Consider the following 17,491-nt stretch of genomic DNA (forward strand, 5'->3'; position numbering starts at 1 on the left):
GAGCTGTTCCCTGGAACATGGCGCAACGCTGCTCTCTTGTGGTGGCAGATGGAATCACTCTTTTTCTTAATCTAATAATCCTTGATAATCAGAAATCTAAAAGTATGATGGAGTATTGGAGATAGAAAAAAAAGGAGCAAAATTCTGGCAAATCAGCTCAGAAAACTTGGAAAGTTCTGAGTTTGAAAAGTCAAACATCTGTTAGAATTTTTTTTTAATTTTTAGACAAATTAATTTCAAAGATTGTTTTAAGCACATTTTCAACTTTTCAATTTGAGATTTTTGAAATAAAACCTGTTTCTCTTTCTCTCTGCAATGACTGTAATATGCCGTTGTATAAATCCGATTTAGAATGTAAGGAATTTAAAAATCTTCCAGTAAAATAATAGAAATATCAGAAAAATTTATTTTTAAAAAAGGGATCAGTTTCCATAAAAACTTGATTAAACATTACATTAGTTTGATATATTTTATTCTTTATAACAGATAAAGAACATAATTAATAAAAATCAGCTGTAAGATCAGAATTAATTTTATTTTCTCTTACATAAACATGTCATAATTATCTGATTCATGATCTAGTTTAAAGCAGCGGCGACACGCTAGGCTAAAAAACTAAAATATGTTTCTACATTCTCAGTACATCATGGCTTCAGCAGCTGAAAACAGAAACTAGTTTCCGGGCCATGAAGCAGAACTGCAGCCCAGTCTGGAGATCAGACGGTCCAGGAAGGAGTTGGTTCCAGTTTTACGACGTTTCCCTCAGTCAGAGCGACTCCCTTACTCCTTCAGCCAGGTGAGCAGCTCAGGTGTGAAGTAGGTGATGATGATGTCAGCGCCTTCAGGTGAAACCAACAGCTGAACTCAAAAACCAAAGAACCTTAGGAGACAAATCTAGGACCTTAAGGATTATAGAGTCTTTTCAGTCTCTAGAGTTGGTAGAAACCCAAAGGCTGCCAGTTTACCTGACTGGTGGTTTTATAAACCACTGACTGTTTTATTTCAACCAGATCCTCTAAATGAAACCCTCAGTTTGTCAACAGACGGGTTCTTCCACCTCACCTGCCCTGCGGAACGCCGTCATGGCCTCCATCACAGCGGCCCGCAGGTCGAACGCTCCGGCCTTCGCTCCGTGCCACAGCATGGCGAACTCCCCCGACACGTTATACACCGCCAGAGGATGGTAGGGGAACTGCAGGAAGGACCCAGAAAAACATGTCAGAAAATAAAGACAGTAATAATGAAAACAGATGATAAATGTGGATGAACAGGTGACTTGATAAACAGATGGAGGGATTAATGGCTGAATACATAAAAAATTAAATACACAAAAATGTTGAAAAGCTCGTCTGCTCACCTTGTCCTTCACCTCCCTCATGATGTCCAGGTACGGCAGGCCCGGTTTCACCATCAGCATGTCGGCTCCTTCCCTCACGTCTCGCTCCTGATGAGCACAAAGCCAGAGGTCAGCCAGAGGTCAGCCTCACCGGCTGTGTTCAGACAGAACCGGACAGGAAAACCCACCACGGCTCGCAGCGCCAGGCCTCTGGCGCCGGCTGGAAGCTGGTAGCAGCGCCGGTCTCCAAACGCGGGCTTTGACTGGGCCGCGTCCCTACAGAACGCAAAACAAGAGGCAGAATTAGAAACGCCAGGAAAGAACGATTAGCTGGATGAATACAAGAGAAAAATATGGAAGGAAAAGAGAAAGAAACTAGAATAGAAAAGAACTCCATGTTTTTATTTCTTTTTTTCTTCAAAATAGAAAAAATAAGACAAAAAAAGCCATGCAGAAGAAAAAAGTAAAATGGAAAAAAAAATAAAATACAAAAAGAAAAACGAAAACAAAACAGGAAAAGAAGAGAAAATAAATCCATGTCTTGTTTTCTCTTTTTAAAATAAGAAAAAAATGTTTTTAAAATGAGAAGAAAAACAAAAATGGAAAACAAAAGTTAATTGGTTCTGATGCTGAATTCACCTGAACGGACCGTAGTAACAGGAAGCAAACTTTGCGCTGTAGCTCAGCACTGTGACCTGCAAACACAGAAACATGGAGTCAAACAAACTGATGTTGTGTTTCTAAGAAATGTTCCTGCTGCAGAGCTTCACCTTGTTCCCCAAACCGTTGGACAGCAGAGACTGTTTGATGGCTCCGATCCGTCCGTCCATCATGTCAGACGGAGCGATGATGTGGCAGCCTGCACAGGAAGTTCAGCTCCGGTTAAAACGACTTCGCTTCAGGTTCGGTTCAGACATGTTGGGTCGGAGGTTTCTCTTTACCGGCCTGAGCGTAAGAAAGAGCGACTTCGGCGAGCCGCAGGCAGCTGGCGTCGTTGTTCAGGGAGCCGTCCTCGTTCAGGATGCCTGAGAAGAAGAAGAAGGAAGAAGTCAGACAGGAAGCAGATCGTCTGTAAGGACGCAACAGGAAGTGGACGCTGACCGCAGTGTCCGTGGGAGGTGTAGGGACACAGACAGACGTCACACGCCACCAGCAGCTCCGGGAACAAACTGCGGATCTTTTTAATGGCCAGAATGGCGGGCGTGTCGTCCGAGTCGGCGCCAGAACCGCGTTCATCCTGGAGGAACCAGAACACGGAACCAGACTGGGGATGATGCAGACGTCGCTGATTCACATATTAATGGGTTTTTTCATATTTACTTTGACTGACCTTTGCTACTTTTGCCGGGACGCCAAAAATGAGGACACACTTCAAACCGTTTCTGACAAGCGGCTGCAGCAACTCCTCCACCTTATTCACCCCAAACCTGCAGAACAAAAACGTTTCTGTCATTACTGAGGTCATAAATACAGTTAGCAAATTACTAAGGGCTAAATTAAAGAGAAACACATTGAATATAATAAAACTATGAAATGTGAAATTCTCAAAACTTTTTAAAATAACATCACATAATAAATATAACTTAAAAATATTCTAATTAAAAGATAAAGAAATTAAATAAAATCATTAAAAAACATTTTAAAAACTTTAAATAAAAAATAAACCAACTGAAAATTATGAGAGATATTAAATATTACACAGAACTAAACAACAAAAATACTAATAAATTAAAATTGTTTATATTATATAAAACAGAAAATATGTATTATTGATTACTTACTAAAACGCAAAATAATAATAAAAACACTAAAAAATAAATGTATAAAATATGAAATGAATTACTAAAATATTTTGATAAATTTAAAAACAAGTTTTAAAGATTAAGTAAAATTAATAAATCAATCATCAATAAATAAACTAAAGATTTTTAAATAAACAAATAAATCTAAATTTATGAAACTAAGACTGCATGACATACTAAATACAATTAATGAATAAATAAAAAAAATAAAACATTTTATTTTTCTTAGTCAAAAATAAAACAAATAAAATAAGTAAAAAGTTTATGAGAAATATAATTTAAAAAGCTACAAAAATAATTAAAAAATTTAATGTATATAATATTAAAAAATAGCTGAATAAGCTAAAAAATAAATCTCAGTGAATTAATAAAATGTATTAAAAACATTTCTGAACAAAGCTGAATGAAAAATAAACCCATTACTGTAGAGAACGGCCTCCGTTTGAAATAAAACAGGTTTCAACCTCTGAGTTCCTCCTAACTGATCTGAGATCAGCTGGTCGGCCGTCTAACCGCCTCTCTGCTTATCTCAGTCCAGATTCTCACTCTTCCCTCCCAGCAGCGTTTATCTGACGACAACACCCACGTCGGCCCTCGACAGTTCGGCCCCTGGCTTTCCTCTGGGGCCGAACTCCCAGGTGAGACTCACCTGGCCTGACCCGGCAGGCTCCCGATCGGCTCCACCGCGTCCGGACTGTCTCTGCAGGACAAGCAAACGGAACAAACTGAACGTCAAACTCTTCCAAACAGCAGGATCAACCCGGTTTGTTTCAGAAAACGAGGAGCAGCTCCACCGACGTGATGAAGATGGGGTAGATGAGGTTGTCCGGTCTGAGGTCAGCGGCGCAGCTCTGCCAGTAGCGCAGCGTCGGGTGGAAATACCCGCTGTGGAGGACCGACTGGGCCGGCGTCTGCATCGTCAAAACTACCAGCAAACTAAACCGAAGAAGAAGAATACCAAGATCCAACCAGGGCAGGATAAAAACTGCATTTAGATCCACTTTTCTACCCATAATGCAAAGCTGGATCAGCCGAGCTTCAAGCAGGAAGTGAGTGGAAGTGAGTTTTTGCTGCCCACTCACTGGGAAAACTGGGCAAGCATGCATGAAAGAACCAGGATGAAACAGAAGAACGAGAAAGAATAATAATCCTGAGGTCACATCAGCTCTAAAATGTTCTTTTAATAATAATGAAATAATTGATTTTATAGAAAAACTTGATTGTTATTAAATTATTATACATTATAATATAGTTTTGTCAAATGATGCTTAAAGAAAAAACAAAATTATTGAAGAGACACAAACAAAAATGCTGCAATTTAAAAAGGAGGAATATTGCGAAATATTGTTATAACACACCCGACGTAGATTTAGGATAATTTCTTCATAAAACTAGTTAAAGGTTTTAGGTTAGTGAGATGAACTTTGACCTATCTCGAGTAGATAAAAGCATCCTAATTACACAGAGATAATAGTAAAATATCGAACAAAAAGCAATAAAAAGTGTTTTACTCTAAACTCAGGATTCCCATAAACACGACGCGACCTTATATGGGAGCTTAATAAAACAGTAAAATTTAAAAAACAGCCACTTTAGTACAATAATAAGCGTTTGTTGACATAAAATAAACTTTCCTTCACCGTTTAAAGTAGGTCAAATCTCTGTCCACACATTAGCATTTTAGCTAATAAAATACCTCCAAACTGAGCCCGGAAACGAGATAAAGTTACCGATAACTTTGTACAACTGTAAGAAAATTAAAAATAGAGATAAAATCCGACATGAATGCATGAAAAACAGATAAACTGACCTCGGAGGAAGAAAGCAGGAGACTTCTCGACTCTCCAGCTCAGTCTGATGAGAAAGCTGCTGCTTCTTCTTCTTCTCCTTAAATTCAGCAGCGACGTCAAGAAGCACTTCCGCCTCCTACCGGTGAAGGCGAGAATCTGCTGCCAGTGGTTTAAGCCTCCAACAAAACTCTGTAAGGACAAAGATTGTTATTGCTTTAATTCTGACAGATAGAAATTCTAGATAGTTCCTTCTTTGTCTAAGAAAACATTGTTGACAGGGAAAAAAGACATACAGCTTGAAGAATTGTTTAATAACAGATTTTTCAATTACTGAATTACATTTCATTTTTATCAGAAATGAAATGTACTTCATTTCTGATAAAAATGAAGTACACCCTAATTTTTATCAGCACTTCTCTCCTCCCTCATGATGATTTATCAACCTGCCTCTGATTTCACCGCAGAGCTTCTACTTCCTGCTTCTGTTGCTCTGAACTGGGAAAAACTGGACTCATCATTTACGCAACATCCGTCACATTTACTTTCGGTTTGAATTCACTTGTTGCATGAGGCGCCAGACCGTTAGTTTGGTCTCAGGCTGTTGTTTAAATTTCTTCTTTAACTCCTTGGATGGTTTGAACAAGTTGTAAGTTTAATTTGTTTATTTCTTGAATTTTTAAAATCACTTTAACTTTTCCTGATTGTTTCTAATCTCTGACGTTTGGAGGAAAGTTTCACTTCTGATTTCATATGAAACTTTAATATTTGATGTTTGAAGGCTAATCTACAGGATTATTGAAGGATTATTATTTTACTGATGAAGTGGAACCAATCAACACGATGAACAGCTGATGTTTCACTATTTTCTTCTCCGAACTGATTCATGTTTTTATTTCCTGGTAATGAACTCCAGTCTCTACAGTTAAACTCAGAAACAACAGCGTCTTGTTAAATCTAAAATGTTAATGTATATTATTATTATTATCATTTATTATAAAACAGTACTTTTGAAATATGTTAAATTTCGTCGAATTATTAAATAGTTAATATTTGATGGAGCAGATGATCCACTTGTAGAATTTAATGAACTAAAATCCTTCCTGTTCAGGTTGAATCAGTGAATGTAAATGTTGCTCCATGTCTCCATCTAGTGGACTGATAGTAGAAGTGCAGCAGCTGATGGCAGCTTCCTCTGCCTCTCTGCTGTCTGACTGCATTCACCTGACACTGATATGAAGCAGAGAAGAAGAGCCAATCAGAGGAGGAGCAGCTGATCTTTTTCCAGCACTAATGATGTAAAGGATGATCAGAGTTGATGTGCAGATGAATGATGTGTTTCCTCTGCAGGTGAAGCTAGAAAGTGTGTGTGAGCTGATGTGGATTCAGCAGCATGGATCAGTGTGAGGACAGAGAGGAGGGAGTCCCTCCCTCTAAAACCACTCTGTGTGGGGAAGATGAGAGCCAGAGCAAAGGTCAGAGGTGAGGTCACCATCTCTAACTGTCCACAGCCCTTTTCACACAGCGTTCACTATATCAGGCCAGAACAGACGTGGTGATGAAGCTGCTGCTGCTCCTCTTTGCTGATTAAGTTTTAATCATCATGTTTCTGTCAGGATCCATCAGAAACGCAAACCAGAACCAGAACCAGAACCAGAACCCAGCTGTGTGTCCTTTAAGAGCAACAGGTCAAAGGATCTTCCTCTTCACTTTAAATTTGCTGGATCTCCACCATCAGAGAGGTGAGCTGTTTCTAACTGCTGTAACTTCTGTTTATATCTGTTATTGTGGCCATGTGATGATAAGTTCTGTTGGGTTCTGTTGTCATGAAAACATTGGACTGAATTTCAGGTTATTTTTCTTTTCATACGTCAAAGATGTAATACGTATGATGTCTCCATGAAACATGTACCAATAATGAACATGTTACTATGAACACAATAAAGTTCAACTGGATCCTTTGTATAAAAATCAAACAGGTCCGTTTGGATCCACAGTCTCTACCCAGAGCTTCACTAGTTAACAGAATCTCTAAATCTGATCTGATGTTTACCTGACATCAATTTAACCACCATTCATTGGACAGTTATTGACTCCATACAGAAAGAATCTTATAAATCCTCAGTCAGGACTCACTCTTATAAACTATTATGTTGACATGACATTTGGACCAGAAACTTTTAACTGTGTTTTATTCTGGTTTGTTTAAGCCTAATTTTTCCAAATGAAACTCATTTATTTAGTCTGATATTAATATTAACACAAGAACAAATAGACAGAAGTGAATTTTATTTCTAGGTTGATATTTGCATCTTTCTCTAAAATCTGACAAAAGACAGATTCATTCTGAAATAAAACTTTTTCTATGAATTATTTTATGATTCCACCTCTGAAGTTCAAACATCATCCAACATGGCAGATTATCAACCATTTCTACAGTTAAACTAAATATTTAGTGGATCTGATTGAGCAGTGGGCTTCAGTGTCTCTAACGGACCATCTGGTTCTGATTGAAGCTCCATCAGATCCTCCTTGGATGGTCAGAGTGGAAATGATTCCTGGTTCTGCTCCATGTCAGAGCTCAACACTAAGATCACCAAACTGTTTTCTCAGTCATTTCAAACCAACATGTTGGTCTCAGAAACAAATCTTTCTGCTCTTGAAAGAAGGCTGGACATTATTCAGGAGGATCAATGATCAGGAACATATTGGAGGATTGGAACGGTTCTGATAGGAATCATTTAGAACATCAGGTTGATGATCTGTCTGGTTCTGATTTTATTTTACAGTTACAAATAAAAATATCTTGATAGGAAATAACGGACAGTTTCTAATTAAAGTTTTTCTTTCAGGATCCATCAGAGACTCAAATCAGAACCAGAACTCGAACCCAGCTATGTTTCCCATAAGATCAACAGGTCAAAGGAAGATCTCACTGACTTTAAATCTCCTAGATCTCCATCATCAGAGAGGTGAGCTGTATCTAATTGCTGTAACTCTGGAAACTGAACCAGTAAGAACTCAGATGTTTCCAGTTATATTTCCAGAGGTTTGATCCATTATCTACAGAAATCAGCTGCTCTGTTCTCATGGAAACACCTTCATATCTTTATCTCTGGATGTTGATGATGATGTTCTGTTGCTTCCTGGCTCCATGTCGGACTAACAGTGGATCACATTTCCACTGGGAAATACCTGCTAAAGCCATTCTGGTCCATCAGGACTTGGTTCCTGTGTGCATTGTGAGAGCAGTTCAGCAGGGAAGGAAAGCTTCATGATGTGGTTGGTGAGATCTGCTGGAACTCAACCAAACTGAGCTGATGTGGACCATCAGAGGTTCTGCTGGTTCTTAGTGGGATCAGCAGGAACATTAAATCTTTACAACTACTTAGATCATCTGGTTCATTGCTCACATCCAGATGTATATTTCATGACTTCCTAATTGTTCCTGGTTCCTCCACAGAGTGGACCAGCAGAGCTCAAAGGTTCCCAGTGGTCCATCTGTCCAGCAGCATCAAACACAGCTGGACTCCATATTTATGGTCCGTATATGAACAACAACTACTTTTCCATGAGTTCTGTTCAAAGTCACCTTCATGCTGCACTTTGTAGACCAGAGGACTGTCAGTCTGTCCAACATCCATCTGGTGTTTGGCTCCATGATTTCACTCTGATGTTTCCTTCATCTATTATTCTGTTCCAGCTGCTGGAGGACAACATTGTTACTTTTGTGAAAAAAGAACTGAAGAAGATCCAGAAAGTTCTGAGTCCAGATTACCCAGAATATTCAGAGAGTCAGAGAGATGATGAGGTGTTGGAAGGTGATGATGAAGAGCAGAGGAGGAGCAGCAGAGAGGCAGTGATGAAGATCACACTGAACTTCCTGAGGAGGATGAAGCAGGAAAAGCTGGCTGACCGTCTGCAGATCAGTAAGAGGATTTCTAAAGAGATTTGAAATGATAGTTAAATTACACATTTGCTGAAGTGATGTAATCAAATTCAAAAGATGAATTTTCTTTCATGTCTGATTTTCATTATTGTGTTAATTTAGGACATTTTGCTGCAGTTTGTCAACATAAACTTAAATCTGGTCTGAAGAAGAAGTTCCAGTCTGTGTTTGAGGAATTGCTAAAGCAGGAAGTCCAACCCTTCTGAACCAGATCTACACAGAGCTCTACATCACAGAGGGAGGGACTGGAGAGGTCAATGATGAACATGAGGTCAGACAGATTGAAAAACAATCAGACAAGAAGACATCTTTAAAGTCCCACCTGGAAGAGATCAACCAATCAGGACAGTGATGACAAAGGGAGTGGCTGGCATTGGGAAAACAGTCCTAACACAGAAGTTCACTCTGGACTGGGCTGAAGACAAAGCCCACCAGAACATCCAGTTCATATTTCCATTCACCTTCAGAGAGCTGAATGTGCTGAAAGAGAAAAAGTTCAGCTTGGTGGAACTTGTTCATTATTTCTTTAGTGAAACCAAAGAAATCTGCAGCTTTGAACACTTCCAGGTTCTGTTCATCTTTGATGGCTTGGATGAAAGTCGACTTCCACTGGACTTCCACAACAAGGAGATCCTGACTGATGCTACAAAGTCCACCTCAGTGGACGTTCTGCTGACAAACCTCATCAGGGGAAACTGCTTCCCTCTGCTCTCCTCTGGATAACCACACGACCTGCAGCAGCCAATCAGATCCCTCCTCAGTGTGTTGACATGGTGACAGAGGTCAGAGGGTTCAATGACCCTCAGAAGGAGGAGTACTTCAGGAAGAGATTCAGAGATAAGGAACAGGCCAGCAGGATCATCTCCCACATAAAGACATCACGAAGCCTCCACATCATGTGCCACATCCCAGTCTTCTGCTGGATCACTGCTACAGTTCTGGAGGATGTGTTGGAGACCAGAGAGGGAGGAGAGCTGCCCAGAACCCTGACTGAGATGTCCATCCACTTCCTGGTGGTTCAGACCAAAGTGAAGAAGGTCAAGTATGATGGAGGAGCTGAAACAGATCCACACTGGAGTCCAGAGAGCAGGAAGATGATTGAGTCTCTGGGAAAACTGGCTTTTGATCAGCTGCAGAAAGGAAACCTGATCTTCTATGAATCAGACCTGACAGAGTGTGGCATCGATATCAGAGCAGCCTCAGTGTACTCAGGAGTGTTCACACAGATCTTTAAAGAGGAGAGAGGTCTGTACCAGGACAGGGTGTTCTGCTTCGTCCATCTGAGTGTTCAGGAGTTTCTGGCTGCTCTTCATGTTCATCTGACCTTCATAAACTCTGGTGTCAACCTGATGGAAGAAACACAAAGATCTAAGAAATCTTCATTATTTAATAAACCTAAACTAAAGTCTCTCCATCAGAGAGCTGTTGACCAGGCCTTACAGAGTCCAAATGGACACCTGGACTTGTTCCTCCGGTTCCTCCTGGGACTTTCACTGCAGACCAATCAGAGACTCCTACAAGGTCTGCTGACAAAGACAGGAAGTAGCTCACAGACCAATCAGGAAACAGTTCAGTACATCAAGAAGAAGATCAATAAGAACGTGTCTGCAGAGAAAAGCATCAATCTGTTCCACTGTCTGAATGAACTGAATGATCGTTCTCTAGTGGAGGAGATCCAACAGTCTCTGAGTTCAGGAAGTCTCTCCACAGATAAAACTGTCTCCTGCTCAGTGGTCAGCTCTGGGTTTCATCTTAGTGTCATCAGAAAAAGATCTTGATGTGTTTGACCTGAAGAAATACTCTGCTTCAGAGAAGGTTCTTCTGAGGCTGCTGCCAGTGGTTAAAGCCTCCAACAAAGCTCTGTAAGGACACAGATTGTTAATGCATTTATTTTGAGAGAGAGAAATCTGCTGATGATGACATGAACATACTTTCATGTTTCAGTTTATATATTGGTGCATTGTCTTTTCAAATTGTCCCATTGGGGGGTTACGCAAAAAGGAAACAGACTTCCTTCAGCACCTGGAAGAGTGTTACATATCAAAGCAGCATAACTCCTCCACTGTTAAAATTTAAATTGGATTAATAAAGTTAATTGTGGAAATGCATAATGCTTTCCAACCTCTTTGTTACCTGTAGTTCAGTCCTTTTAGGCTGGAGGTAGAAAAACTATAGAATTGACAACAAATGGAAAGGTTGTGTAAAATAACATAGTTCTTTCTCTCTCCAATAAAAACATTGTTGATTTGAATGAACATATATTTTTATGAATTGTTTAACAGATTTTCCTTCCCGTCTTCTCAGACTGAGTGGCTGTAACCTCTCAGAGAGAAGCTGTGAAGCTCTGTCCTCAGTTCTCAGCTCCCAGTCCTCCAGTCTCAGAGAACTGGACCTGAGTAACAACAACTGCAGGATTCAGGAGTGAAGCTTCTCTCTGCTGGACTGAAGAGTCCAAACTGCAACCTGGAAGCTCTCAGGTAACTCTGGGCCCTTGACAAATTGTTGCATCTAAGGTGCAAAAGGAGCATAATTACAGATACCAGAAGTTGCTTGGCTTTCTTATTTATTCCACATGTTTAAATCCATCCATCCATCCATCCATCCATCCACCCGCCCACCCGCCCGTCCGTCCGTCCATCCATCCATCCATCCGTTCAGACCTTGGTCTCTACCTCAATGTTCTCATTTTCTCATCATGTGATGAATTGTGTGTCTGCAGCTTATCAGGCTGTTTGGTCTCAGAGGAAGGCTGTGCTTCTCTGGCCTCAGCTCTGACCTCCAACCCCTCCCATCTGAAAGAGTGGACCTGAGCTACAATCATCCAGGAGACTCAGGAGTGAAGCTGCTGTCGCTGGACTGAAGGATCCACACTGGAGACTGGAAGCTCTCAGGTATGGAGGAACCTGCTGCAGGAGCAGAGAAGGTCTGATAGAGGAGGAAGAGGGAGAAATGTCTTTAGTCAGTGCTGGTTTTCCCAAGGTTTGTTCCTGGAAGCTGCTGCTGGTTCCTCAATCCAGGCTCCGCCCCCTTTAGAGGAAATCTGTCCATATATGTGCTAAGAGTCACTTGATGCTGCAAAGCTTTGTTCAGGGATGAGATGTCAGGATGTTGGTGTCAGTCTGTTCCAGGCTTAGTTGTTCTCCTCATGAGGAGCTGAAGTCTCTGACAGGAACGTGGAGCTGAACAGGAAGAAACTTGAAGCTTCTTCTTGGCCTCTGATTGCAACAGCAGGACAATCCAACATTTAGTCTGACTTCATCTGGAAATATTTCTTTGACCCTCAATCAGTGTGAAGGCAGGCCAGCTCCTCATCAGAGCTGAGAACTTCTCTGACCTCTGTGCTGGAAATGTAGAAGTCCAGCACCTCCTGATCAGTGACATCAGAGCGTGATATCATCAGTAAAGTGATGATGTCATTTCCCTCTCAGAGCAGCTTGGAAATCTGAGAGGAAAGATGCAAACAAAGACTCTCTGGACTGTTGGATCTGTGGTTGTGGTTCCAGATGCTCCTTGGACACTTTCACAAGCCCATTACTGCAGCTGCTGGATTCAGCATGCTGCTTATTATTCTTGGGCTCATTGTAAATGTGTCGAGCGCCACCTGGTGGTGCTGGTTGGTAGAGGAAGTGCTGAAAGGTTGGAGGTGTTTGTCAGAGGTGTGTGATGATGGAAGCCTCTCCCTGGTTTGTGAGTCTGAGCTCAGAGATCAAATCTTTGATTCTTGTTGAATCTTTGTTGAATGTGATGCAGCTCTCTTTTTAATGTTTGTATTTCTGGAAACATTACAGTGAGGCCACAGCAGGTTTTCATCAGCAGGGCTGTTTAGTGTTTCATTCCTTCATCTGTGTGTGGGAGTGTGGATGGATCAGGTATCCAGGTGTTGATCAGAGTTTAGATTGATTGTATTTTAATGCTGATTATTAAACCAGGTTGAGCTTCCAGAAATGTTTCCTTAGTTTCCTGATGTCCTTTTAGGCTTCAGTGAGTTTCTTCAGGTTGTTACTGAGGGATTTCCTTTCTCCTCTCTGTTGGAGCTTTTCCTGTGTTTGGAGAAATGAGTTGTGCTGCAGCAGCACCAACTGTCCTTCCTACATCCACTGCAGTTTGCAATCCAGATGTTGGACTGTTCCTGTCTCAGTGGAGGACAATGTGTGTCTGAGAGACATGTAATGTCCATGTTTGCTGCTGAAAGAGACTGATGGTCTGACCCCCCTCCTCCTTTCAGGGTGGAGCCTGCTGGAGGCCAATTCTTGACTCCAGGTCTGAGGAAATGTAAGTGTGTTTTTCATCTGATTCATGACAACAAAGCAGCTCACATTCAACCATCTTCAAACTGTCACATCACTCATTCAGGAGTCAAAGTGTCAATAAATGATCAATAACTGCAGCTGGATTGTGTTTGTTCTCTCCATCAGATTCCTGTCAACTCACCATCGACACAAACACAGTGAACAGAAACCTCAAACTGTCTGAAGACAACAGGAAGGTGACACATGTGGAGGAGCTTCAGTCATATCCTGATCATCCAGACAGATTTGGTTACTGGCCTCAGCTGCTGTGTAGAACTGGACTGACTGGTCGCTGTTACTGGGAGGTCGAGTGGAGAGGAAAAGTTTATATATCAGTGAGTTACAGAAGAATCAGGAGGAAAGGAAACAGTAGAGACTGTTTGTTTGGATGGAATGATCATTCCTGGAGGCTGAGATGCTCTGATGATGGTTACTCTGTCAGTCACAATAAAAGAAAAACTCGTCTCTCCTCCTCCTCTGTCTCTCACAGAGTAGCAGTGTATGTGGACTGTCCTGCTGGCATTCTGTCCTTCTACAGAGTCTCCTCTGACTCACTGATCCTCCTCCACACCTTCAACACCACATTCACTGAACCTCTGATTCCTGGATTTAGATTCTGGTCCAGTTCTGGTTCCTCAGTGTTTCTGAGCTGATTTGAGTCTAAAGAGTCTAAAGTTTTTCCTCCTGTCAGAGAAACTCTCTCACTGTTGAACAGATAGTTCAGTCTCTACATATTTTCATGGATCTAAACTGTTTCTTCGTTAAACTTTTCTAAACAACCCTGGGAATATTCCAGGATTATTCCAGGATTATAACTGGATCATCATGTTATTTTTTCTGTTTCCAGTCAAAGATTCACAATTAATCTCAGGATGTTTTGTTTCTCTCTTTTTTTTCCTTTCATTTATCATCAGATTCTTTGAATTTACTGCAGTTTTTCTCAATTACTGGATATTTATTGTTTCTGTTATCTCCTATATTATTAAATTCATCTTGGATTAAAATTTTTTATATATATATTTACTGCAGTTCTACTTCGTATGTTTTATTGAACAATAAATACATTTTCTTCATTTGCTGCTGTTGGAGAAATTGTGATATTATTAATCAATTATTTGTTATTCTCATTGATCTTTATAATGTATCTTTATTTTATGCTTTCCTTTAAGTTAATCTCATTATAGAATTAAGAATGTCTCTTGTATTGTTGATTTACTCTGATTCCTTTCTCAGAAGGCCTCACTGACAGAGCAAAAACAAAATCTTCCTGCAGGTTTACCTCTTGGTGAAGAGCTCTGCTTCGGTTGAGTTGCTGGCCTCTAATAAAACTATCATTGCTAAGATCACTACATATTTTATTAATCTTTGTGCCTGGAAGGAGATTATCTAGTCCAGAATAATCTGTGTGTTAGTTAGTGAATAACATTTGATGCTGTAGCTGTGTGATGAGTTGTTTTCCCCTCCCTTTAGAGCTACAGCGTCCTTGAGATTAGGGATCCTAGAAACAATAAAATAGAGGAGCAGACAAAATATGCTTCAGAGCGGTAGAATATTGTAACTGAAGCACATCTCTGTCTGTTCTCCTCGCGAATAGCAAGAATCTAACTATTTTGTCTTTCCTGTCTTTGTTAATTTGTGTTTATAGGTGTTTAACCCTATCATAATTTTGGTCCTTCGAGCCGGATGTCAATATACCGGACAGATTCCGGCAGGTATGGCGGACCCCAGTAAGACCGTGCGCACGGCAAGAGAACCTGTTAAAGGACTGGGCTCGGCCTGCCTGCTGGGATCTGAAGGTTGACGACACTCCAGGGAAAGACAAGAGAGGGTGAGTGATTCTTCTTTAAAAAGTGGCGAATGACGTTTTAGAGAGTAAGTCATTCTTCTGTGTCAGAGAAGAGTGACTTCTTCTTTGACTGAAGGTTGTTGCGCGCACAAGTGAAAACCCTGTCAATTCTAGACTCTAACAGGTGAAAGTAGAGCACAAAATCCGTGGATAGGCTGACGGAGCCTGGTGCTGCAAGGCTGGAGGCCTTGTCCTGTTCTGGGCAACCAGCAATTGTTCTATTGTGGGCAATAACAACAGCCCAACTAATACTAGAACTATTCTGGATAATAGCAGCTCAAATAACTAATACCAGCACTGTTCTGGGCAATAACAGCAACTCAAATAACAATTGTACTATTGTGAGCAGTAACAGCAGCTCAACTAGTACCTGCAGGCTAAATGGACACGTGGGGTCCGGTGAAAACAGGGGCTTGAATTCCACGATATAAAATATAAAAGACAAAAAAATATATAAAAAGACAAAATAAAAGATAAAGAGGACTTACAACCCTCACCTGTTGTGGGCGACGGGGCCTGGCTAATACCCGTGGTTAAACGGACGGTGGAGTCCAGCGAAACAGGCGCATAAATTCCGTGATAAAAAAAATAATAAAATGAAAAATATAAAGAGGTCTGGCAAACCTCACCTGTTGTGGCAAACGGGGCCCGACAAATACCCGTGGTTAAACGGACGGCGATAACAGGCGCTTCAAATCCGTGAAACAAAAAAAAAAGTGTGTGTTAGACAGACGGCGGAGTCCAGCGATAACGGTCGCTTAAATTCCGTGACTAAAAATAAAAAGTGTGTGTATGTGAGTGTGACTGGAGGTATAAATACCACTTGGTATTTTACCTCATATAAAACAGTAGGATTGTAAGCAGAAAACCTCTTGTGGATGCACAGGCAAGAACTCTCCACTGGTTACTATCGTTCTCCCAATTGGGTGGAGATCTCAGCAGGGAATTATTGCTGTTCTTTGTGATCTGGAAGCACTTAGTGCTTTTTCCCCAGAGCGACTACGGGCACACGGCGCTCTGCCTTGGTTACATCGGGGGCTGGTCAGGAGGCCACCACAGATTATATGTGGTCTTAATAGAACCAGGCGGGTTTATGGGAGTCCTTGGGGCTTCATGTGTTCAAACTATTTCTGTGTTACTATGTTCTTGTTCCTTGACATGTTTGTGGCCACACTGAGTGACCAACAGGAGGCAGAAACACATCAGAGCAACATCCAGAATTAAGGTCAAAGGGTCAAAAAGTAGAGGTCGAGGTTGACATGATTAAACAACTATGTATTATGAGTGATTTAAATATTGTGTGTTATCATGTGAGAGGACTGGGTCATCCGATAAAGAGGAAGAAATATTAGCTGAATTAAAATGGCTTAAAGTTCAATATCTCTATTGCAAGAGACTCATCTGAACGACTTGGAGCAGCAGAAATTAAAAAGAGAGTCGGTGGATCAAGGGTTTTTAGCCAGCTGTCCAAAAAGCAGAGGGAGGGGCAATTTTATTATAGAAATAGTTCAAATTACTGTTAATGGCAAGAATACAGAGTGTAGACTGAAAAAAGTTCAGATAGAAAAACAAACTTTTCAAACTTTCACTCTTTTCTACATAAATCATCCAAATCAAAGCAGCAAAATATTTCCTGTTTATTTTTCTAAAACATCTTCAAGGATTTTCAGCTAAGTTTGTAGAGAAACTAAAAAGCATCATAAACCTGATTTTATTTGTTTAGCAAATATTTTAAAGAGAGAAAAACACTTTTATCTCCTCACTAAATTATTGCAAACTAGAAATCCCTCTAACTGAACTACAATTGTTTTAATATTCATCCTAAATAATCATTTTCTATTAGTTTATAGTTTCTATCATTTCTAACAATGTTTCTTTACACCATGAAAGTTTATTATAGACTTTGTAAATAATCAATGTTGTTCTGATCTCTACTAAATCAGAACATTTTAAAGTTTGCACTTTCATTTATTTATTTTCTTGTTACTACATTAAAATGTTTCCATTTAGTGTTAATCTATTTTTGTCACATCATTAATATTTGTAATTCTCCTTCCATAAACTGTTGCTGCTCCAAACTGACCAGATCAAAATAATGAATCAGCAAATAAAGTAAATGTTAACAAATTAGATTCATTGCATAAATCATTTATGTAAAGTAATAAAGTTTAGGATCCAGTTCTGACCCTTGTGGTTTTCATCAGGTAACTTCTAGTAAATTATAATTTATATTATTTCTACATTTTGATGTTTTGAGTAACTTTTACCCAGGAATGTGAAATGAACCATGATTCAGAAATAAGACAATAATTATATAAATATATATTGGAGACAGTTTCATAACTTAATATTCAGAAGTTTGCTTCCATCTCCTCAGGTTTGGTCAGAATCTCCTTCAGTCTAATTTGGGTCAAATGTTCTGGTTTCCTTCCACAAGGTTCTCATGATACATTGCTGGAGTTCTGGTCCGTTCCTTCTTACA

General features: G+C 40.2%; 2 protein-coding genes across 3 annotated transcripts; one reads left to right on the top strand and one right to left on the bottom strand.

Annotated features, from left to right (window-relative positions):
• Positions 1 to 455: 455 nt before the first annotated feature.
• Positions 456 to 5,019, bottom strand: alad (aminolevulinate dehydratase). 2 transcript variants are annotated; one of them, XM_055040717.1, is made up of 12 exons: positions 4,949 to 5,019; positions 3,937 to 4,074; positions 3,788 to 3,838; positions 2,667 to 2,763; positions 2,438 to 2,573; positions 2,278 to 2,361; positions 2,107 to 2,195; positions 1,976 to 2,031; positions 1,525 to 1,612; positions 1,358 to 1,444; positions 1,063 to 1,192; positions 456 to 839 (listed from the first exon to the last, which is right to left on the bottom strand). In XM_055040717.1, exons 2-12 carry the CDS (start codon positions 4,053 to 4,055, stop codon positions 781 to 783), a joined length of 996 nt encoding a protein of 331 aa, XP_054896692.1. In that variant the 5' UTR covers positions 4,056 to 4,074; positions 4,949 to 5,019; the 3' UTR covers positions 456 to 780. The 2 variants fall into 2 exon arrangements, with proteins under 2 accessions (XP_054896692.1, XP_054896691.1); XM_055040716.1 differs by having other exon boundaries at positions 3,937 to 5,005.
• A 4,614-nt stretch (positions 5,020 to 9,633) lies between these two features.
• Positions 9,634 to 14,506, top strand: LOC129366461 (NLR family CARD domain-containing protein 3-like). The gene is made up of 5 exons (XM_055040330.1): positions 9,634 to 10,736; positions 11,179 to 11,351; positions 11,594 to 11,765; positions 13,100 to 13,146; positions 13,290 to 14,506. Exon 1 carries the CDS (start codon positions 9,645 to 9,647, stop codon positions 10,650 to 10,652), a length of 1,008 nt encoding a protein of 335 aa, XP_054896305.1. The 5' UTR covers positions 9,634 to 9,644; the 3' UTR covers positions 10,653 to 10,736; positions 11,179 to 11,351; positions 11,594 to 11,765; positions 13,100 to 13,146; positions 13,290 to 14,506.
• The last annotated feature ends 2,985 nt before the right edge of the window (positions 14,507 to 17,491 follow it).

The sequence above is a fragment of the Poeciliopsis prolifica genome, unplaced genomic scaffold, assembly GCF_027474105.1.
Source record: "Poeciliopsis prolifica strain line A6 unplaced genomic scaffold, Auburn_PproV2 SCAFFOLD015, whole genome shotgun sequence".
Classification (NCBI taxonomy): Eukaryota; Metazoa; Chordata; class Actinopteri; order Cyprinodontiformes; family Poeciliidae; genus Poeciliopsis; species Poeciliopsis prolifica.

What these genes read in the sequence shown, in the direction of transcription:
- alad (XM_055040716.1), bottom strand. Translation starts at nt 4,244, where the DNA reads ATGCATGCTTGCCCAGTTTTCCCAGTGAGTGGGCAGCAAAAACTCACT. An exon ending in TCTTTCTTACGCTCAGGCCG is followed by an intron (nt 2,196 to 2,277) that starts GTAAAGAGAAAC and finishes CTTCCTGTGCAG; the next exon opens with GCTGCCACATCATCGCTCCG. An exon ending in GACGGCGTTCCGCAGGGCAG is followed by an intron (nt 840 to 1,062) that starts GTGAGGTGGAAG and finishes TTTCACCTGAAG; the next exon opens with GCGCTGACATCATCATCACC.
- LOC129366461 (XM_055040330.1), top strand. Translation starts at nt 9,645, where the DNA reads ATGGTGACAGAGGTCAGAGGGTTCAATGACCCTCAGAAGGAGGAGTAC.